At 40.4% G+C, this 23,186-nt stretch overlaps 1 protein-coding gene, 2 long non-coding RNA genes and 6 other non-coding genes across 9 annotated transcripts; 1 reads left to right on the top strand and 8 right to left on the bottom strand.

The window, feature by feature from the left end:
- Window positions 1–1,481: 1,481 nt before the first annotated feature.
- Window positions 1,482–10,615, bottom strand: LOC131458985 (uncharacterized). Its single transcript, XR_009240176.1, has 8 exons — window positions 10,572–10,615; window positions 9,852–9,904; window positions 9,222–9,265; window positions 8,689–8,740; window positions 7,672–7,722; window positions 6,871–6,919; window positions 3,247–6,118; window positions 1,482–2,888 (listed from the first exon to the last, which is right to left on the bottom strand). It is a non-coding gene; the product is annotated as an uncharacterized LOC131458985 (long non-coding RNA).
- A 3,496-nt stretch (window positions 10,616–14,111) lies between these two features.
- LOC131457947 (uncharacterized) lies at window positions 14,112–17,395 on the bottom strand. The gene is made up of 10 exons (XR_009240038.1): window positions 17,139–17,395; window positions 16,655–16,703; window positions 16,375–16,448; window positions 16,108–16,172; window positions 15,856–15,910; window positions 15,574–15,638; window positions 15,342–15,396; window positions 14,957–15,128; window positions 14,620–14,664; window positions 14,112–14,416 (listed from the first exon to the last, which is right to left on the bottom strand). It is a non-coding gene; the product is annotated as an uncharacterized LOC131457947 (long non-coding RNA).
- LOC131459038 (small nucleolar RNA SNORD65) lies at window positions 14,498–14,571 on the bottom strand. The gene has a single exon (XR_009240186.1). It is a non-coding gene; the product is annotated as a small nucleolar RNA SNORD65 (small nucleolar RNA).
- On the bottom strand, window positions 14,749–14,825 carry LOC131459030 (small nucleolar RNA SNORD49). The gene has a single exon (XR_009240179.1). It is a non-coding gene; the product is annotated as a small nucleolar RNA SNORD49 (small nucleolar RNA).
- On the bottom strand, window positions 15,219–15,292 carry LOC131459036 (small nucleolar RNA SNORD65). Its single transcript, XR_009240185.1, has one exon. It is a non-coding gene; the product is annotated as a small nucleolar RNA SNORD65 (small nucleolar RNA).
- On the bottom strand, window positions 15,724–15,797 carry LOC131459040 (small nucleolar RNA SNORD65). The gene has a single exon (XR_009240188.1). It is a non-coding gene; the product is annotated as a small nucleolar RNA SNORD65 (small nucleolar RNA).
- LOC131459035 (small nucleolar RNA SNORD65) lies at window positions 16,258–16,331 on the bottom strand. The gene has a single exon (XR_009240184.1). It is a non-coding gene; the product is annotated as a small nucleolar RNA SNORD65 (small nucleolar RNA).
- Window positions 16,533–16,604, bottom strand: LOC131459046 (small nucleolar RNA SNORD49). Its single transcript, XR_009240194.1, has one exon. It is a non-coding gene; the product is annotated as a small nucleolar RNA SNORD49 (small nucleolar RNA).
- A 554-nt stretch (window positions 17,396–17,949) lies between the features above and the next one.
- On the top strand, window positions 17,950–22,925 carry rab34b (RAB34, member RAS oncogene family b). Its single transcript, XM_058626639.1, has 11 exons — window positions 17,950–18,523; window positions 19,013–19,147; window positions 20,170–20,261; window positions 20,535–20,600; window positions 20,728–20,829; window positions 20,937–21,001; window positions 21,101–21,152; window positions 21,262–21,343; window positions 21,686–21,776; window positions 21,874–21,981; window positions 22,367–22,925. Exons 2-11 carry the CDS (start codon window positions 19,100–19,102, stop codon window positions 22,417–22,419), a joined length of 759 nt encoding a protein of 252 aa, XP_058482622.1. The 5' UTR covers window positions 17,950–18,523; window positions 19,013–19,099; the 3' UTR covers window positions 22,420–22,925.
- The last annotated feature ends 261 nt before the right edge of the window (window positions 22,926–23,186 follow it).

The raw sequence follows: 23,186 nt of genomic DNA, 5'->3' as shown, positions 1-23,186 counted from the left end.
TTCTTTGATTTCTGGCTCTAACAACAAAAAGGCAATTAAGACTGTCAATGTTTGGTCCTCCTTTTCTTTCTCTTTTTAATAATTAGTTAGCTACCCTGGCCAAGTTTTATTTCTTCTGTCTTTACTCTGCTTGTTTGTTCACTAATGCAGTATGTTTCTTTTATCACTTCTGTACTGTAACCGTATTGCAATAAAGTTGTTAAAAAAAAAATGATGCAAAAAAACAAACATGTTTTTGCTTGCAGTTGAGAGGAAGTTTGCTCACTTTACCAAGGAGGGCAGAGCAACACTCCAAGACGACCCACCGCCTGTCCTCAGGAGCAGCGTGAAAGAAGAAGGCGCTCAGGCTGCACTGTGGTCAGTAATACATGCTGCGTGGATTGTTACAAAAACTGGAAATTAACTTATGTTGTTAGTACTTCCTTGTAGAGTGTTTTATTTGATTCAGGAATGGTTGTTCATCTGTCCTAATAAACATTTTTTAAATAAAAAAAAAAGAAAAACTCATAGTAACACTAAAACTAAAAGAAATGGAACTAAAACTAAGCATTTACTCACTGTATACACATAAATGACACGAGGCACATTCAAGATGATGCACAGAGACATGAAAAAAAACACAATACAAAGCAGGAAAATAGGCACAAACAAAACAGCATAAAATAAATTAGAAAAGGTTAAACAAGGTAAAAAGAAGAAAGATTAAAGTACACATTTAAATATAGGATTTGGTTAATTAATCAGACTCTTTCCTTTACAACAAGCTTACATGCAAAGCAAATACAGAGAAGAAAGAATATGCAGTTATTTCTTAGGTTTTCATCCATCAGAGGTACGTTTGATATTAATTTTAAGATCATTTCAAATTCGTTTTTGTTTGACTGTTTAAATCATGCCTGTGATTCACTGTCAGTTTTTCCTAATTAATACATTTAATTGTGAGTAAACAACATTTAACATGTATACAGAGGACAGAACTTGTGGGGTTTTGAGGTTGATACCAGTGGTGTTTTGTTTTTTTTAAATGAAGACAAAACATTTTATTGCACTATGAAATGCACACGTTTAATATTGCTGTATTTATATTTTGTCTCCACAGTAAGACAATGGTCTTGAATTTATTACCTTATTGTACAAAGCAAAAATGTCAAAGATGTTTTCATAATATATCATTTCATATTCATATTCATATAAATACCTAAAAATAGATATAGATTAGAATAGATTTAAAAAATCACAACGAAAGTGCAGTTTCATTTTGTACCACAGGGTGTCAGTGTTTCTTCTGAAAATCAGAGGGATTTTAGACCAGTCACAGATTTTTAAAATAGATGAAGTAGTGATTAAGTAGCGCCAACTCAATTAGTTTTTACCTCTACTAAATTGAACATTTGAGTGACAGCTAAGTTAATATTCATCTGTGTTCCAGGTGATTTGCTTGGTGGTATAAAAATTAAATAATAATAAATGAAAACAAGTGGTTTAAAGTGATTGGCCATTTTATTAGTTGTAAGACAATGAAGTCATCAACATCAGTGTTACACCAGAAGCTAACCATTTTCACTTTGGATCATTTGTAAATGTATACACAAATGACAGTGACCAGGTTATTTAAAAAGAAACATTCTTCTTTACATAAAAGGCAAATTCAAGATGCTGCACAGAGACATAAATACAAAGCAGAAAAATAGTCAAACAACACAGCATATAATAAGTTGAAAAAGAAAGGTAAAGTAAAAAAAAATAAATATATAGGATTAGGTTTAATTCAGACTCTTTCCTTAAAGCAGTTTTCATGCAAAGCAAATAGAAAAGAAAGAAAATGCAGTTAGCAATACATGACTACGGTGTAGGGCTAAAACAATTACTCGAATAATCCATTACATTAAATGAATCGTCAACTATTTTGATAATGGGTTTGTCATTATTAAAAACAAGATTTATGATTGTTTTAGCTTCTTAAATGTGAGTATTTTCTGGTTTCTTTGCTCCATAGAACAAATAAATCATTTAAACTGAATCATTTGAGAACATCATCATTTCCAGGTTTGACAAACACTGATCAGTATTTTTCTACATTTCATGACATTTCATGGACCAAACGATTATTCTATTCATCGAGAATTAATTGATTATAAATATAATTGTTACCTGTAGCTCTACTACGGTGGCCTTGAAGTGCAAATCACCAACACAAATAGGAAAACAACGGCAACTGAAACACAACACCGTCAACCGAAACCCTACAACGGCAACTGAAACCCAACACCGCCAATGGAAACCCAACAACGGCAACTGAAACACAAACGTCAACGACATCAACTGAAACAACATCAGCTAAAACAACCAAAACACAAGAACATTAACTGAAACTGGTTGTTGCATTTCAGTTAATGTTGTGTTTTCCCATTTGTGTTGGTGATTTGCACTTCAAGGCCACCGTAGTAGAGCTGCAGCTAACGAATATATTTATAATCAATTAATTTTCTCGATGAATGGAGTAGTAGTTTGGTCCATGAAATGTCATGAAATGTAGAAAAATATTGATCAGTGTTTGTCAAACCTGGAAATGATGATGTTCTCAAATGATTCTGTTGTAATGACTTCTTTTTTCTATGGAGCAAAGAAACCAGAAAATATTCCAAAGAATAAATAAAAATGAACAGTTAACTTATTCTTCACAAATACAAAAGACGGAACAACTCCCAATGCAACACTTAAGTGTGAATTATAAATGAAGTTAAAGTGTAAATAATCAGGTGACTTTTCAAAGCAATGGAAAAAAAATAAAGAGCCATTTTCTATTAATTTATACAAAAACTTCAAACTTCTTAATCCACGCTGATGGGGTGAAGTGGCTGTGGCGCCCCCAGCTGGCCGCACTAAAACTTCATTGAATCAAAAAAGAAAAAAAGAGAGGAGAGAGAAGGGATAGAAAGGAAGTTAGACATAAATAACAAGTGGCAGTGAAAGAAATATGGTGACAGAAGGGAGAGTAAAAAGTAAAATAATAAAGAGTAATAAGAGAAGGAAAGAAATGAAAGAAGGGATGGAGGAAAGAAATAAAAAAAAATTATTGAAAGAAAGGTGCAATGGCAGAAAGAAAGAAGGGAGGGAAGGAGGGCCCAGAGAGAAATGAAAAAAGAAACGATGGAAGGAAGGGGAAAAGGAAAGCAATAAGAGGATGAAAGAGGACAGAAAGGAAAGAAAGAAAGAAAATACAAGGAAATCTGTTTGTCTACTCACACAGGTAAATCACATCCAGTCCAGTCAGTGAAATCCAGTCCATGTGTTTCGCTGCTGGTTTCTGTGAACGCATGAAAACAGAAAATTAACCTGGGGCAACTTCACGTTATCGTCTCCGTCCTCCTGCAGAGGCTGATGCTGCTCCATCATCCTTTCCTCGTCTCCTCTTTTCTCCTCTCCTTGTCACGCAAACATGGACAAAGTGTGTCTCGGACCTCGTCTCATTGATATGTCCTGTCCCACAACTTAGACAAACAGTCTGACAGGACTGTGAGTCTGTTAGTGTCGGACAGTTTTGCTCTTCGTTCACAGCGAAGAGTCCATTACAGTCCCTGCACTGTGAACGGTCATCAATGGGAAAAGGGGAAGAGGGATTGGGGAAGATAGAGGACGGAGACAAAAGAAGGGGACGTTTACAACATGAATGACGCAGACAACAATGACAAACAAACATTGAAACACAAACGTTGCTAACGCTGACTACTCTCACTCTGTCCTGAACTAAGTGTGTGGGTGCATGGAGTGTTGTTGTTGTCTGACTTAGCTGCGATTAACATTTCTATCAGTAAGTCCATTTTATCTTAGAGAGAAGAGAAACCCAACAATTCACACAATGAGCAAGCACAAGTGCCAACAGTGGAGAGAAAAAACTCCCTTTTAACAGGAAGAAATCTCTGACAGAACCAGACTCAAGGTGTGCGGCCATCTGCCTCGACCGGTTGGGGTGATAGGAGATAGGAGGTAGAGACAAGACAGCGAGAACAGGAGCAGAACAACATCGACCAAAACATGTTACAGCAATGTAAAACACACAAGGGGCCCCCATTTTGTGCTTTTAATATAAAGTTTTGTTGCTGTGGCAACTTTAAGGTTTTACTTTTAACGTCGCTTTGACTAAGTTTTGTGTTGCTGTGGCAGCAACTTTAAGGTTTTACTTTTAACGTCGCTTTGACTAAGTTTTGTGTTGCTGTGGCAGCAACTTTAAGGTTTTACTTCAAACGTCGCTTTGACTAAGTTTTGTGTTGCTGTGGAAGCAACTTTAAGGTTTTACTTCAAACGTCGCTTTGACTAAGTTTTTGTTTAAGAGCATACATTGAAACACTTATACAGATGTAACAACGTAATAATGTAACATGTTCTGAGATGTCGTGGAGATCCGCCAAGCGTTGCCTCAAGGTCTCCATGTTGGGTCTCCTTTCTGGAATAAATAAGGGGGAAAAAAAACAAACCACAAAGCAGCAACAAACACCAGTTACTCAAGCCACAGGAGGAGATTGGGATACTCACCACCATAGGTTCTTCTGTCTCATGGTGGCCACTGACCAGGGGGGCTATTCCAGAAGTACGTCTCTCTTCTGGAATAGGAGTAAAAAAGAAACCCCCCCCCCCACAAAGCAGCAACAAACACCAGTTACTCAAGCCACAGGAGGAGATTGGGATACTCACCACCATAGGTTCTTCTGTCTCATGGTGGCCACTGACCGGGGGGGCTATTCCAGAAGTACGTCTCTTCTGGAATAGATTAGTAAAAGCAGCAGCAGCAGCAGCAAACACCCCAGTGACTTAAATCACAGCTCAGTTCTGACTCGTCATACAATGAGAGGACAGATGCAACAAACTACATGTACAACAGATCTGTACAACAGATCTTTTTTACAAAAGAGATATGCTACGGTAAGATAGTCCAATTCCAGTTCCATCGGGTTCAATCCAGTTCCATAGGATCCGATCCAGTTCCACTTGGTCCAATCCAGTTCCATTTGGTCCAATCCAGTTCCATTGTATCGGTCACAAAGCAGCAACAGACAGCAGTCACTTTAGCCACAGTCGAGTTTGGGGGGAGATTTGCCACCCTTTTTCGTTCAGGTGGACGAGGACCGTTAGGGGAGGGGACTGTGGATCACAAGCTTCTATGTCTTGTGTTGCATTGCGACGGATCCATTGTCTTTGGCTAGCACCCAATAAAATGTATTGCACCCAATAGCCTGGACCAACTCCAGAAACAGTACATTTCACCCAATGCACTGCACCAAAACAATACATTGCACTGCGCAGAGAGCGCAGCACACAGCCACACAGCCACACAGCACAGTCAAACAGCCTACATCACAGCTAAGTGCCGTTTGAAGGTCATGTTGAAAGTCACTGTTTTGTGCTGTAACATATTTGAGAAACCCCTTGGAAAACCTTGGGGTCTCTTGTAAACCATGAAATACCACAAGACCTTGTGAAACCATTTTAGCCATTTTATAGGGCTATTAAAGTTTTTGCTTCCTCTGAAGCTTTATAATAGTATTGGTCCTATATAAACCTTTAAATGTAGCTTTATAAAGCCAAGAACAGAAAAGGGACTCAGGTCCTCGCCTGCTCCCTCTCTGGGTGCAGCAGTTGAGATTGAACCTGAGAAATCCCTTGAGAAACCATGAAACCTTGAAACCATTTTAGCCAGTTTAAAGGGTGCACCCGCTGGCATTAAAGTTTTGCTTCCTCTGAAGCTTTAGTAATATTGGTCCTATATAAACCTTTAAATGTAGCTTTATAAAGCCGAGAACAGAAAAGTGAATCAGGTCCTCCCCTGCTCCCTCTCTGGGTGCAGCAGTTGAGATTGAGCCCGAGAAACCCCTTGTGAAACCTTGAAATACTGAGAACCAGTAAAATACCTTGAAACCATGAAATACCGAGAACCGAGGAAATACCTTGAAACCATTTTAGCCATTTTATAGGGTGCACCCGCTGGCATTAAAGTTTTGCTTCCTCTGAAGCTTTAGTTATATTATTGGCCCTTTAAAGCTTTAACGCTTTATAACGCCTACAACAGAAAAAGGACTCACGTCCTCCTCTGCTTCCTGGGTGCAGCAGTTGAGATTGGAGCCTGTTGGGGTGAAGAGATGATAAGAATGAGAGCAGGAAATAACACGTAAAACAGCAAAAGTCAGCGTTTATTTATGGCGTATTTCCACCGAATCTACTCGCCTCGACACAGTACGATTGAGAGATTTAGACCCTCACCACTCCGCGTCCAGGCTGCTAATGAATCTCGCATGACGCCTGCTGTTCCCGCACTGGTTTACAGAGCGGACTGTAAATGTTTCTTCACTCAGTCTCACACTAAAATAAATGACTGCATTTGACACATATCAAGACATAACACAGATGTTATGTCTTGATATGTGTCTGTACTGATATCTGTACCGTGCGGTTATATCAGGCAAATTGTCAATTGGCGTCATTTAGTGACTTTTAGGACAGCCAATAGCGACTTTCCTTACTGAGGAGTGGGCAACAGTGGCGTGAAACTGCCGTGACTTCGTTGTATACGCCACACACACACACAAGAGTGACTTGTGGAGCAGTTGTTTTCAATGTCACTGAATCACTAGAATCAGTTAATTAAAACTATTTGTTCAGTGATTTCTGTCAAGTTTTGTTTCGTGTCAGACATCTCTTCTTCTCCTCCTCTAAAAATAGCACCTGCTATCAGGTACTGTAGTAGTGGAAACGCTACTTCAACCGTGCCGTGGCGAGTAGAGCCGGTGGAAATACGCCATTACCGATAAGAAGACAACTGATGTTAGTGGTGAAACACAGAGAGTAGAAATAAAAAAAATTTAAAGTACAACTTACCTCTCACGCTCCGACCTCCACTGCACCCCCATGCAGTTGAGAGTGGAGCCTGTTGGGGTGAAGAGATGATAAGAATGAGAGCAGAAAATACGCCATAAATAAACACTGACTTTTGCTGGTTTATGGGTTATTTCCACCAAATCTACTCGCCTCGTGTCTGTACTGATATCTGTATGGTGCGGTTATATCAGGCAAATTGTCAATGATGCAAATCAGGCGATGCCGTCATTTAGTGACTTTTAGGACAGCCAATAGCGACTTTCCTTACTGAGGAGTGGGCAACAGTGGCGTGAAACTGCCGTGACTTCGTTTTATACGCCACACACAATTGTGACTTGTAGAGCAGTGGTTTTCAGTGTCACTGAATCACTAGAATCAGTTCATTAAAACTATTTGTTCAGTATTTCCTCCATGACCGGAGCACAGACGCCGTCTGGCACAGTCGCTGGACTGAAACACAGCTGCAGTGTGATGCCGGTTGTGGACCAGACTCCTGTTAATTATTGAGATTTTAGACCGGTTATTGGGATCAACCCAGGTTTTAGGATTGTCAAGTAGTTTAACTGATCTACAGTTTAGCGCTGTTCGGCTTGATTTCTGTCAAGTTTTGTTCCGTGTCAGACATCTCTTCTAAAAATAGCACCTGCTATCAGGTACTGTAGTAGTGGAAACGCTACTTCAACCGTGCCATGGCGAGGCGAGTAGAGCCAGTGGAAATACGCAATTACCGATAAGAACACAACTGATGTTAGTGGTGAAACACAGAAAGTAGAAATAAAAAAAATTTAAAGTACAACTTACCTCTCACGCTCCGCCCTCCCCTGCACCGCCATGCACAGTTGCGAGTGGAGCCTGTGGGGGTGAAGTGATGATAAGAATGAGAGCAGGAAATAACAAGTAAAACAGCAAAAGTCCGCGTTTATTTATGGCGTATTTCCACCGAATCTACTCGCCTCGACACAGTACGATTGAGAGATTTAGACCCTCACCACTCCGCGTCCAGGCTGCTAATGAATCGCGCATGACGCCTGCTGTTCCCGCACTGGTTTACAGAGCGGACTGTAAATGTTCCTTCACTCAGTCTCACACTAAAATAAATGACTGCATTTGACACATATCAAGACATAACACAGATGTTATGTCTTGATATGTGTCTGTACTGATATCTGTACCGTGCGGTTATATCAGGCAAATTGTCAATGATGCAAATCAGGCGATGGCGTCATTTAGTGACTTTTAGGACAGCCAATAGCGACTTTCCTTACTGAGGAGTGGGCAACAGTGGCGTGAAACTGCCGTGACTTCGTTTTATACGCCACACACACACACACACAAGAGTGACTTGTGGAGCAGTTGTTTTCAGTGTCACTGAATCACTAGAATCAGTTAATTAAAACTATTTGTTCAGTATTTCCTCCATGACCGGAGCACAGACGCCGTCTGGCACAGTCGCTGGACTGAAACACAGCAGCAGTGTGATGCCGGTCGCGGACCAGACTCCTCTGTTAATTATTGAGATTTTAGACCGGTAATTGGGATCAACCCAGGTTTTAGGATTGTCAAGTAGTTTAACTGATCTACAGTTTGACGCTGTTCGGCTTGATTTCTGTCAAGTTTTGTTCCGTGTCAGACATCTCTTCTACTTCTTCTCTAAAAATAGCACCTGCTATCAGGTACTGTAGTAGTGGAAACGCTACTTCAACCGTGCCATGGCGAGTAGAGCCAGTGGAAATACGCCATTACCGATAAGAAGACAACTGATGTTAGTGGTGAAACACAGAGAGTAGAAATTAAAAAAAAATTTAAAGTACAACTTACCTCTCACGCTCCGCCCTCCCCATGCACCCCCATGCACAGTTGAGATAGGAGCCTGTTGGGGTGAAGAGATGATAAGAATGAGAGCAGAAAATAACCCATAAACCAGCAAAAGTTAGCGTTTATTTATGGCGCATTTCCACCGAATCTACTCGCCTCATGTCTGTACTGATATCTGTATGGTGCGGTTATATTAGGCAAATTGTCAATGATGCAAATCAGGCGATGGCGTCATTTAGCGACTTTTAGGACAGCCAATAGTGACTTTCCTTACTGAGGAGTGGGCAACAGTGGCGTGAAACTGCCGTGACTTCGTTGTATACGCCACACACACACACAAGAGTGACTTGTAGAGCAGTTGTTTTCAGTGTCACTGAATCACTAGAATCAGTTAATTAAAACTATTAGTTCAGTATTTCCTCCATGACCGGAGCACAGACGCCGTCTGGCACAGTCGCTGGACTGAAACACAGCGGCAGTGTGATGCCGGTCGCGGACCAGACCAGATAAAAAAATAATTTAAAAGTACAACTTACCTCTCACTCTCCGCCCTCCCCTGTGCAGCAGTTGAGAGTGGAGCCTGTTGGGGGTGAAGAGATAATAAGAATGAGAGCAGAAAATAACCAGTAAACCAGCAAAAGTCAGCGTTTATTTATGGCGTATTTCCACCGAATCTACTCGCCTCATGTCTGCACTGATATCTGTATGGTGCGGTTATATCAGGCAAATTGTCAATGATGCAAATCAGGCGAAGCCTTCATTTAGCGACTTTCCTTACTGAGGAGTGGGCAACAGTGGCGTGAAACTGCGGTGACTTTTAATCAGTTCATTAAAACTATTAGTTCAGTATTTCCTCCATGACCGGAGCACAGACACCGTCTGGCACAGTCGCTGGACAGAAACACAGCGGCAGTGTGATGCCGGTCGCGGACCAGACTCCTGTTAATTGAGATTTTAGACCGGTATTTTGGATCAACCCAGGTTTTAGTCTTGTCAACTAGTTTAACTGATCACCTGCTATCAGGTACTGTAGTAGTGGAAACGCTACTTCAACCGTGCCGTGGCGAGTAGAGCCAGTGGAAATACGTCATTACCGATAAGAAGACAACTGATGTTAGTGGTGAAACACAGAGTAGAAATAAAAAAGAATTTAAAGTACAACTTACCCCTGACGCTCCGCCCTCCCCTGCTCCCTTGGTGCAGTAGTTGAGATAGGAGCCTGTTCCGGTTAAGAAATGATAAGAATGAGAGCAGAAAATAACCCCTACACCAGCATAGTCAGCGTTTATTTATGGCGTATATAACATAGATGTTATGTCTTGATATGTGTCTGTACTGATATCTGTACCGTGTCACGGCACAAACGCGATTATATCAGGCAAATTGTCAATGATGCAAATCAGGCGATGGCTTCATTTAGCGACTTTTAGGACAGCCAATAGCGACTTTCCTTACTGAGGAGTGGGCAACAGTGGCGTGAAACTGCCGTGACTTCGTTTTATACGCCACACACGAGTGACGAAGCAGTTGTTTTCAGTGTCACTTAATCACTAGAATCAGTTCATTAAAACTATTTGTTCAGTATTTCCTCCATGACCGGAGCACAGACCCCGTCTGGCACAGTCGCTGGACTGAAACACAGCGGCAGTGTGATGCCGTTCGCGGACCAGACTCCTCTGTTAATTATTGAGATTTTAGACCGGTAATTTGGATCAACCCAGGTTTTAGGATTGTCAACTAGTTTAACTGATCTACAGTTCAGCGCCGTTTGGCTTGATTTCTGTCAAGTTTTGTTCCGTGTCGGACATCTCTTCTACTTCTTCTCTTCTAAAAAGAAAATAGCACCTGCTATCAGGTAGTGTGGTAGTGTGAATGCAACAACTTACCTCTCAGCTCCTCTCCCTCCTACTGCACGATTGTTGCCAACGCGGAAGTGGCTTTTAAAGGAAGTTTCATTATTGGCGCGCGAATGCTCAAACCAATCAGGAAGAAGGGAGAGTGAAGGTGGGCTCGTCTTGGGAGGGGCTATTATTGATAGCCAATGAAAAGGTAAAATGGGTTGTCCACTTTTGTTTGTTTAACCCATTTGTCCTTTTCATTGGCTATCAATAATAGCCCCTCCCAAGACGAGCCCACGTTCACTCTCCCTTCTTCCTGATTGGTTTGAGCTATCGCGCGCCAATACTGAAACTTCCTTTATAATCCACTTCCGCGTTAGCGAGAATCGTTTAGTTGGAAGGAGAGGGGCCAAGAGGTAAGTTGTACTTTAAATTCTTTTTTTATTTCTACTTTTTGTGTTTCACCACTAACATCAGTTGTCTTCTTATCGGTAATGGCGTATTTCAACCGGCTCTACTCACCTCGGCATGGTTGAAGTAGCGTTTCCACTACCACAGTACCTGATAGCAGGTGCTATTTTTAGAAGAGAACAAGTAGAAGAGATGTCCAAAGCTTGACAGTGATCAAGCCGAACAGCGCCGAACTGTAGATCAGTTAAACTTGACAAGCTTGACAATCCTAAAACCTGGGTTGATTCCATTACCGGTCTAAAATCTCAATAATTAACAGAGGAGTCTGGTGCGATCTGAACCGTACTGTGTCGAGGCAAGTAGATTCGGTGGAAATACGCCATAAATAAACGCTGACTTTTGCTGGTTTACGGGTTATTTTCTGCTCTCATTCTTATCATCTCTTCACCCCAACAGGCTCCAATCTCAACTGCTGCACCCAGGGAACTGCGGTCAAGTGAGCCGTCATTCGTTTTCGCGTGGTAAGTGAGCCGTCATTCGTTTTTAAATGCGCCCTTGTAGTCGAACTTACGGTCGACTGAGAATGTCAGCGCTTCATCACTTCCGGTTTTCAAAATAAGATGTTACTAATGCAAGTGCAATCAATCATGCTGATTTTAAGACATTGAGTTGCATTGTCCAGAAGCTATTGAACTAAATAGTTTCCCTAATTTATTTAGAATTGTACTGTATAATAACACATTAGCCCAAAAGTTCTGGAGAGAGACAACGTTGATGCTTAATTACTCAAAATGTATACAGTAAAACTGTTAATGACCAAGGGAGTAGTCAGCATGCCCCTGACGTCAACTGTACCAACCATTGTCAGAACTTATGGGCCAAAGTGATTTAATTGTTCAGTAAAAATTGAGTTTTCTGCTTTTTTCTAAGTAAAAAAAAAAGACAACTTTGCGGATTAATTTCTCAAAATGTATACAGTAAAAATGTTTGATAGTGAGTGAGTGCGTAGTCAGCATGCCCCTGAAGTCAACTGTACCAACCATTGTCAGAACTTATGGGCCAAAGTTATGTTATTGTACAGTAACAATGGAGTTTTCTCCCTTTTCCTGAGAAAAAGACAACTTTGAGGATTAATTTCTCAAAATGTATACAGTAAATTTGTTTGATAATGAGTGAGTGAGTAGTCAGCATGCCCCTGAGATCAATTGTGTTAACCATTGTCAGAACTTAAGGGCTACTGTGTTATTGTACAGTAAAATTCTAAACAAATTAGGGAAACTATTTAGTTCAATAGCTTCTGGACAATGTGACACAATGTCTTAAAATCCGCTCGATTGATTGCACTTGTATTAGTAACGTCTTATTTTGAAAACCGGAAGTGATCTCGCTCGGTATCAAACTTGCGCTGAATCTCAGCCGACTCCCAGCATTCACCATAAGTTCGACTGCACGGGAGCACTTAAAAACGAATGACGGCTCACTTGACCACGGTACCCAGGGAGCAGGGGAGGAGCGTGAGAGGTAAGTTGTACCTATCACGCTGGATGTAACACAATGACATGCCTGCATTAAAAGGAATGCTGCCACACCACATTGTCCTTCTCCAAGTTGTTGAGGTAAGGTATATCTCCCAGAGTGCAGCTGTTTGGTGGGAAGGGGCTGTCCACAAACAGCCTCCCCTTTTCCATGTGGTAACTCTTCAACTGCGTGTAGTTCTGGTTGTTGTATTTGGCAGGGTTGGAAGGGCTGCCCTCACTGCCCTCTTGGCAGCACAGGTTGATGAAGGCGGTGTTTTCATTTAACACAGGCATGGTGGCGAGAAGCTTCGGGCAGAGTCACAAGATCAGAGAAGAGAAGAGGAGAGTGGAGATAAACACCTGTGACTGCTGCAACGTCTAATATAGACTCACAGGCTACTTTACATAGCCCCTGACATCTATAATGTCATTCTGCTCGAGGGCAAAAAGGAGGTGGGATGATATCTGTCTTTCTTTATCTCCAGGGTTAAAAAAAAAAAATCAGTGGTTTGTTACCTCTTAAATATGTCTGTTTTCTCCTGTCCGGAAACTGGGAAGAAATCCTATCAAGTGTGAATGTGAGTTTTGAATTTGACAACTATTCAGAGAATGTTTGCGCTCTACAACAGGGGAAAAAAGGAGAGAAAAAAACTGGACACTTGTGCATGTAATTCGATCTGCATGGGTGTGACTGCTTCATAATGTAAAGTAATATCCATGCATTGTCACGAACCCCATTGTCCTGAAAATAGTTTCTACAGATGAACATGAATATATAAAAGACATATTTCACAACATATATATGTAGACTCTTTACGGTTTAGCTTTGAGCGCAAATTTACGAGGCATTTCACACCAGACAGGCCTGTGTGTCCACGCAGTCTGCATTTTTTTCCTTTTAATTTCAGGTTCCACAGGAAGCTGTTGCAACATGTCAACTTCAGGTAGGTCATACCTCCATCATGCAAATATATATACTGGAAAATAAATCCAGCCTAAGATTGTAGTTATAAGAACGTTGTCTGCTGGTGTTACTAACAGGTGCCGTCTCCATCCAGGTAAACATGTTTTAGTTACAGGGGCTGTCCATGTTTGCTTTGGACTGAAGACAAGGAAGCAGTCAGGAGTAATTCCTTTACTCTTTACATGACCAACTTGCTCGACAAGTATAACACTGTTTATGGCTTAACAGTAATTACCTTTAAAAAGGTTCTTATGTCAGTTTTTCCTTTGACCTCAACAGCAGTTCAGTGTTACAAAGCTATAATCACCTTAGCAGGACACCCAACAGTTGAAACGATTGGCATGAAATTTGAGAAGTGGGAGAAGGTAAGGTGTCCACTAACAATAGTTTACATGTGGCAGGAAAAACAAAAACTAAGCAGTTACTTTAAGAAAAGTCCATTGAAACAAAGGTTATAATGGTCCTTCACATGGCAGCCATTTTGTCACGTTTAAGCGATCAGCACGAAACTATGGAATTGAAATGGCACTTAATTAGGTCTAGTTTGTGACCTTTTAATGCGACCTACACAAAATGGCAGAGGTGCAATGGGCACATTTCATGCTTAAAATAGGGGTTAGCCGTGGGTGAAATTAGCAAAAATAAACATTGAGATATTTTTATTTTGACAATGTTAATGAATACAACAGAGGCTGCTGAAAATTACCCAACATGTTCATTTTATTAGGTTTTTGCAACGTCATTAGTTTAGATGGATGGCTCATAGAGTTACAAAGCATTGCAATGAGATGACAGAATTCACCCCATTTACACAAGCCTCTGTCAGCATGTGTGTGACTATGTTGTAACAGCAGGGTCTGACTCCAGATCAGAAGGTTGCAGTTCAAATCACGTCAGGTTCTTAATTCTTGCCATTGTGGGTGAGGAAGTAAAAGGGTCTCGTGCTTTTTGAATAAGCACACGTCCATCCTCGAATCATAACCCATCACGCTTGTCGACATCTGGACATCAGGAGACAGATAACATCATTTTAAGCCACAATGCAAAACATGTTTAAACAGTGTGTGATGCAACTTTTTAATGTTCAGAAAACCAATTCTCACCACTGAACAATCTGACGGTAATTCCAGCTATTTCAGTTTAGGTTTCATCACAACAGAATCTGCCAACCCTTTATGCAATGTGGTGTTAAGATAAAAAGTACCTGTTAAAAATCACTGCACAGCCGACAGGACCAGAATGGCAGAATCTGTAAATCAGGAAAGTGTGACAATTAACAATCGTGTGCATGTACGTATATACATACACACACTCATTTAAACAACCTTTAGAGTCTCAGAAAATTGGATGCAAAACATCGTCAGTTGTCGCATCAGACGGCACTTCCTATTCCAGGTTTTCATCACTGACTGGGATAATTATTGTCAAGTTAGCTTTGCAGCTAACCAAATACAAACATTTTGCTTTAAAGATGAGCTAACATGTATTATTTAAGCACTTAATTGAACAATAAACTGTACATATATCCATGAAGGACTTACAAGGATCTGTCCAACAGCTCCATCCATCTTCTACCACTCCACATGAGGGTGCCACTGTGCCACTCACAGCTGACAAAAGGGCAAAAGGCAGAGTACACTCTTGACAGATCATCCAGAAGATGCAGCCACATCAAAATGAGGCACCTTTCCAGCTTCAACGTGCAGCCCGACCCTGAGTAAGCAAAACAAATCAAAACATTAAAAAAAAAAAAAAACCAGTATCATTAGCATTTCCAGTTGTGATGACATCCTTTCATTGCATGTTCAGAAAACCAATTCTCACCACTGAACAATCTGACGGTAATTCCAGCTATTTCAGTTTAGGTTTCATCACAACAGAAACTGCCAACCCTTTATGCAATGTGGTGTTAAGATAAAAAAGTACCTGTTGAAAATCACTCGACAGCAGACTTTAGGCAACAGGTCCAGACTGGCAGAATCTGTAAATCAGCAAAGTGACAATTAACAATCGTGTGCACGTACATATATACATACACAGCAAAGTGTGACAATCAAAAACCTGCATACATGTTAATTCCAGGTTTTCATCAGTGGGATAATTGCAAATTGTCATAGCACCTAACCATTTTGCTGTAAAGATACATCTAAGGACTTACAAGAACATCTCCAATAGCTGCAGCCACTTCAAAATGAGGCACCTTCTTTCCACATCCAGCTTTACCTTGAGTAACCAAAGCACAAATCAAAACATTGAAAACAGTATCTTTAACATTTCCAGTCATGACAAGCTGCTTCCTTTGTTGCATGTTCAGAAAACCAATTATCACCACTGAACAATCTGACGGTAATTCCAGCTATTTCAGTTTAGGTTTCATCACAACAGAAACTGCCAACCCTTTATGCAATATGGTGTTAAGATAAAAAAAAAAAAAGTGTACCTGTTGAAAATCACTGAACAGCAGACTTTAGGCGACAGGGCCAGACTGGCAGAATCTGTAAATCAGCAAAAGTGACAATTAACAATCGTGTGGCAGAATCTGTAAATCAGCAAAAGTGACAATTAACAATCGTGTGCACGTACATATATACATACACATCAAAGTGTGACAATCAAAAACCTGCATACATGTTAATTCCAGGTTGTCATGGCAGCTAACCATTTTGCTGTAAAGATACATCTAGGGACTTACAAGAACATCTCCAATAGCTGCAGCCACATCAAAATGAGGCACCTTCTTTCCACATCCAGCTTTACCTTGAGTAACCAAAGCACAAATCAAAACATTGAAAACAGTATCTTTAACATTTCCAGTCATGACAAGATGCTTCCTTTGTTGCATGTTCAGAAAACCAATTCTCACCACTGAACAATCTGACGGTAATTCCAGCTATTTCAGTTTAGGTTTCATCACAACAGACCCCACCAGTACTGCACAAACAAAGATGCATTCACTTACCCATCATGCAGCTCATTAGTCAGGTGTATCGTCCAAGATGTCACCAGCATCTCCTCGATTGTGCACAGTCTGTCCTGTGTTTAAGATGAAATACGATAAGTTAAATGCAAGCTGATGAAAAGATTCAATACAAAAAAAAAAGTTGCTGTAGTAACTCAGAACAGTGAGAGAAAAACATCGTCAGCTATCGCATCAGACGGCACTTCCTATTCACAGTTTTCATCACTGACACAGCCGCACTGAGCCCCAGGAAAGTTCTGTTATAGCCACCATCACTCACCTCAAATGCACGAGACGTCGTAATGTGAGGAGCTGAGACCAAGTTCCCCCTGAAAACAGACATTTAAGAATAAAGTTAACTACCAAGGCAACGCAATGACAATTAAACTAATGCAATACATTACTTGGACGTTTTGGCACAGAAGGGAATGTTACCAGGTTTAAAAATGTCATGTTTGTCCATGAAGATCATAAAAATAGGGATGCACGATATCATCGGCAGACACTGGCTTTATAATGCATTATTTGATATATTTTAACATTTAGCTCAAGAAAATGTACATCTGCAAATTAGAATATACCTACATGGATTATGAAAATTGTTTATTCTACTACAGAAGACACCAAATAACCTCTGCAGTTGGGCAGGGTAAAGCGTGTATATTTCCCCTCTTTTTCCATTCAACATATCCATAGGGGAGTAAAGCAGAGGATGAATGATCGATATTTAAAAAAAAAAAAACTATGGACAAACATAAACCCACCTCGTCTTATCATCTTCCTCCATGTTCCAGCTTCTCCACGTGGCCGCCTAAGCGCGTGCACTCAACAATCTCAGCAGCTAACGACCACACGAACCGCGTTTTGTTTAAAAACACACACTTTCGTTTAACTACCGTCTAACTATTGCCTTCTACTGCAGTTTCCAGGTTATATCAAGTTTCATAACTAGTTTAAGTGGCGCAGCTCGGGTGGAAGCGACTACACGGACGATGGAGACGAAAGGAAAGAGGACTTAGTTCGATTCTGCGACGCTTTTAAACCAAACCCGCCCTCGCCGTCGCGGAAATAAAACGTCATAAGACGTTGAGTGGCGCCATAGCGCCATCTGCTGTGCCGGAGTGTGAACAGCAGGGTCTGAATATCGGACAATGTTTACTTGGTGATTTCATCATTGAAATACAGTGGGTAAAAATAAAAATAAAGCAAAAATACTGTACAAATATCCTTTTTCGCTATTTTCTCTTTTTTTTTTTGCTTCTGTCATATTCATGTACTAGAGTGACACACCTTCATCCACACTGCAGTTGTTTTACATGTTGTGTACCTGATAATTTATTCATTGAAAAACATTCATTGCCTGTTTTTTCAAAATAAATTAAATACATTTTTAAAAATGACTTTTTATTTTTATTATTTGACTGGTAATGGGCTTTATTACGTGCCTAAACATACTCAGAGAGTCACAAAAATACAGTTCTACACAATCATGACGTTTATATAAAAAAAAATGATTAGATGTACAACAGCAGAACAACATAAAATAAAATCAATAATAATAACAATAATACTTTGTGTATAAAAACATCTTCTTTTTGTACACTAAGAGAAGCAATGCTGCCCTCTAGTGTTCGTAAAGTCCGTAATCATCACATGTTCCAAGTTCTTTAAACACAGATGAAAGTTGTCCTTCATCCTCATGTGTGATGTATGATGTCGATAAATTAAGTGCCCTGACATAATTCTTTAATCTAACTTTAATCTCAAGAATCTGTGGAGAGAAAAAAAGTGTCCCTAATCCTCTTCCGTACCTTTATGCCTGTCTTTATTAGTCTTTTAATTTACTTATATTCATAGATTTTAATTAGTTTACATGTGAATCTAATTTTCTACTGGTTGTGTATTTTTTAAAAAAACAAAAAAGAAAGAAAAAAAAAAAGAGTTGAGCAATAATAGCCTGCGGCCACAGGACGGCGCTGTTTGACAGCTCACGCTTATTCACAGCTTGTGTCTGTGCTGAGACAAAAAAAGGCGTCATTTTATAAAGTAGATTTGTTTTTCTCGGCAGAGTTAGGAATATTCTGTTCACATCTACAGGCTCAAAGTCACTCCTCATTCTTCATCGTTTTGTTCCATCCGGTACTTCCAGGTAAAATCATTTAAACATCATTCTTAAATATTTTAAATTTGACGGTGTGAGCACTTTTGTTTTCTTGTGTCATTTTCAAGAAAACAAAAGTGTTAAGGTTTGAGTGTTGCTGCAAAATATCATTATTATTATTATTATTATTGTTATTATTATTATTATATATGTATATTGAGGTATTTGTTAGTTCCTGGAGCATCCTGAAGAATGTGTCATTCATTATGGTTTAGTTTTCTGTCTCATCATCATGTGATCAAATAATGAGTGCACACACACACACTGTTGTAGGACTGTTGTGTTCTTATTCTTGTGGCCGTAGATGTTTTGTTGTATAAATGCTGCAGAAAGAATTTCTCAAACCACCGAAGAAAATATTGAAAATATAAAATAATTAAAATAAATAAAATCTTTCCTGGTGTCTTAAGCAAAAGTTAATAGATTTGTGTACACATGTGTTAAAAGCTTGTTTTTAACATTTGAGTGTTTTCACAGACGTTGGTTCATGTGTCTTGGTTTTTGTGGGAGGAGAGGTGAGAACAAAAAAAGGAGGTGAAAGAGTGTGTGAGCCACTGTCGTAGCATGTTTCCACCCGTGAAGAAGGACCGGATTATTACTCAGCTCCCTAAGGTTAGTGATATCTCACACACACACACATACACGTTTCCATCACTTCAGAGGGCATTGCATTGACAAACGCAAAAACCACAACACAAATGCAAAAGCTGCAAAAGCCGCAAAAGCCAAAGCACAAATGCAAAAAACACTAAAACCCACAAATGCAAAAGCCACAAAAACCACAAATGCAAAAGCCACAAAAACCACAAATGCAAAAGTCGCAAATGCAAAAGCCACTAAAACCACAAATGCAAAAGTCGCAAATGCAAAAGCCACTAAAACCACAAATGCAAAAGCCACAAAAACCACAAATGCAAAAGCCGCAAAAGCCACAACACAAATGTAAAAGCCGCAAAAGCCACAACACAAATCCAAAAGCCACAAAAGCAACAACACGAATGTAAAAGTGACAAGCTGCAAAAGCCGCAATGTAAATGCAAAAGCTGCAAAAGCCACAACACAAATGCAAAAGCAGCAAAAGCCACAACACAAGTGAAAAAGCCACAAAAGCCGCATAAGCTGCAAAAGCCGCAATGTAAACGCAATGGCCGCAAAAGCCACAACACAAATGCAAAAGCCGCAAAAACCTCAAATGCAAAAGCCGCAAATGCCACAACACAAGTGCAAAAGCCACAAAAGCCGCATAAGCTGCAAAAGCCGCAATGTAAATGCAAAAGCCGCAAAAGCCACAACACAAACGGAAAAGCCGCATAAGCAACAACACGAATGTAAAAACGACAAGTTGAGTCTTCAGAGCCACCGTACTACTCTCTTGTTCTGACGTTAATTTAGTTTGAAGGCTGTTAAAATGTCTTAAGGTTGCGACTGCATCGATACTCTGATTTGTCATGTTTTACTTCACATTTGCATTAATTTGATTCTTTGTAGCAAATGACTCATTATTTTTTTATGTAGTGTCATGGCTGACGTCCTAATAATGACCCACTTTTTCTTCCTATTTAAAAAAGATGTTTAGAAATAGCATTAATAACACTGTGCCTTGTTTTCACCACCCCCATCACTTCTTTCCCCAGTGTTTTAGTCCAGATGCAGCGCTGCACACCAAAGACAGTTTCCACCCGCAGGTGAAGGCTGTTTGTCGGGTGCAGAAGTCAGACACAGTGAGGTAAGATACTCTACTTTTACTCCTCTACATTTCCTCTAACTATCTTTGTTATTGTTGCTACCAAATAAAATCAGAAGAAGAAGAAGAAGGAGAGGTGGTAGCGGTCTGTATTTACAGTATATGGCGCTTTTCTAGACACTACAGTTTTAACCCATTCACACGCTTCAACATGGGGTCACACATAGACTAGCAGGGCCAGGAATTGAACCCACAACCTTCCAGTTGCAAGGCAACTCGTAACGTGTATTGAGGTTGTTGTCTTCTCACGTGCAGCTTTAATATCGCCAAAGTCATTGTCGTGGGAGATGTTTCCGTTGGAAAAACGTGTCTCATCAGCAGGTAAGAAGAAATGAATGATCTAGCGTCACTTTTTATACACAGGATATGATGTTGGGAATATGATTTATAGGGAAATTAAGACTAAAAATCCCAAATATTCCTCTCTTCTTCTTCTTCTTCCTGTCAGTTTCTGTAAAGGTGAAATTGATAAGAACTACAAAGCGACCATAGGTGTGGATTTTGAGATGGAGCGTTTTGAAGTGCTTGGCGTTCCCTTCAGTTTACAGTTGTGAGTATGCGGCCAAGCTAAGTTTGTTTGTTTGTTTGTTTGTTTGTTTGTTTGTTTGTTTAGATGCAGGAGTACTGAGAAACTGTGTGTAACTGGGTGTATTTCAGGTGGGACACAGCAGGTCAGGAGCGCTTCAAGTGCATCGCGTCCACCTATTACAGAGGAGCACAAGGTGAATCGTCGCCCTGCTGATGCCGCACCTTTCCTTTCACACGTTCACATGATAACACGTGTTTGTCTCTTCTTCTTTTTTTTTTTAACATTTCTCCAGCCATCATAGTGGTGTTTGACTTGAGCAGTGTGAGCTCACTGGTACACGCCAGGTAAGGCACAGAGAAAGTGGCCAAGAAAGTGGCCAAAATTGCAAAAAAATGTAAATGCTATTTAAATGCTAGTTTTTATTTTCATCTCTCTGCATGTGTGTGTGTGTAGGCAGTGGCTAGAGGACGCTATGAAGGACAACGACCCGTCCAGTGTTTTACTCTTCCTTGTCGGTACAAAGAAGGACCTGAGTGTGAGTGTGATTATATTGAATGACTAAACATGTCCCATATGTGTCCTTGAGCGAGACATTTAACCCCATGTATAAAGCAGCTCATCAAGACTAGAAAAGCTCTATATAAATACAGACCATAATACCAACTCTTCCTGTGATTTTATTTGGTAGTAACGAGTAACAAAGATGGTTAGAGGAAATGTAGTGGAGTAAAAGTTAAAGTTGCATGAATTTTCTATTTGTACTTTGTTACATTACAACACTGATCTACAGCTAAAGGTTCTAGGATAATTGGATAAAAGGTCCAACAGTTTTGAACTGCCATTTGACTTCGTTAAGTCTAATTTTCTCACTCCTCAGACTCCAGAACAGTTGGCGAAGGTCGAGCAGGAGGCGATCAGACTCTCTGAGGAAATCAAAGCAGAATACTGGGCCGTGTCTGCAAAGTCAGGTGAGAGTCGAACGCGCAGGAACCAGAACAAGAACAAGAACACGTCTAAGAAACCTTTTCTTCCTCCCACTAAATGATGATGATGTCCTCTCCGCAGGAGACGGCGTCAGAGATTTCTTCTTACGCGTGGCCTCTCTGACGTTTGAGGCCAGCGTTTTGTCCGAGCTCGAGAAGAACGGGTCGAGGAACGCTGGTGACATCATCAGTGAGTCGTCAAAGGACAGCTGTTTCTTTGACTTTTATCTTCATCCCATGACAACTACTGTCTCTCCTATGGATAATTACTGATAACAATGACAGTTTGCTACTGACCGTTTTTTTTAATTAATTTATTTTTAAACCAACACCAGTCCTCATCACACATATCAAACATTAATGACTTTTCAAAGCCTTTAAGCTTTAAATTGCCAAGTTTGTGTCATGATGCATCAAAAACAGTGATTTGAACAGGTTTCAAAGAGCACATTTTTGTGTGTTAGTGTGAGTATTTTATTAGTGTGAGATAATTCCGGCCTCATTTAAATGCACCACACCGGCTCACGTTGTGTGTCCGTTTAAAAAGACATGAAACATATTTGTGTGACACGCAGGACTCACAGAGACCAACCACACGCCAGCCAAGAGGAAACCCAACTGCTGCTGAGGAGAGAGAGAGAGAGTGGGACAAACACCTGGACGCGCCGTGGATCTCACAGCAACGTGAAACTGAACATATGGATTCACCATCGTGACTAGAGCCCGTTAAACAGCTAAAAAGCGATGCTTTAATATGTCTGCAGACGGCCTGAGAGGAAATGACGGATGATCCACGCTGTGGGTTTGACATCACGGCTGTAAAGTGAACAGTGTCCACAGTGTCTTCTCAGGAATGTGTGCACTGCTGGTTTGTACAGAACAATATAAAAGCGTTGTGATGTGCTATCGTTGCAAAAAAAACAATCTCCATCGACATCTTTTATTAAACTGCACTTGGTTGATTTGATAAACATTTGTGTCTGAGCTTTTTTTCTTTTTCTTTCTCCTCCCTGAAATGACAGAAATGACAGTGAGACCAGACCTAAAGTCATCTTTTCACTTTTCCTCACTCGACCTCCTGTCATGTGACTGTGTGCTGCTAATGTGACACATGCAGCGGCTCCCATGACCTGAACTGTGTCCATGACACACCTCTCTCTGTCTCTCTCTCTCTCCCTCTCTCCTCTGACAGGATTCTCATGATCTGGAAAATGGAGGGATTGTTTGCAGGGGGAAAACCCCCCTAAAACAGCAAAAAGTGCATCATCATCATCATCATCATCATCATGAGCATGCATTTGGCATGGGTTCCCTCTCATCTCCAATTTAACAAAAAAATCTCTATACATACGTATATACGTGTATATGTGTACAGTATGTACAGTATATGTGCTT

This window comes from Solea solea, chromosome 4 (genome assembly GCF_958295425.1).
Source record: "Solea solea chromosome 4, fSolSol10.1, whole genome shotgun sequence".
Taxonomy (NCBI): domain Eukaryota; kingdom Metazoa; phylum Chordata; class Actinopteri; order Pleuronectiformes; family Soleidae; genus Solea; species Solea solea.
The sequence above is the reverse complement of the archived record's forward strand: the minus strand, read 5'-3'. Positions and strand labels throughout refer to the sequence as shown.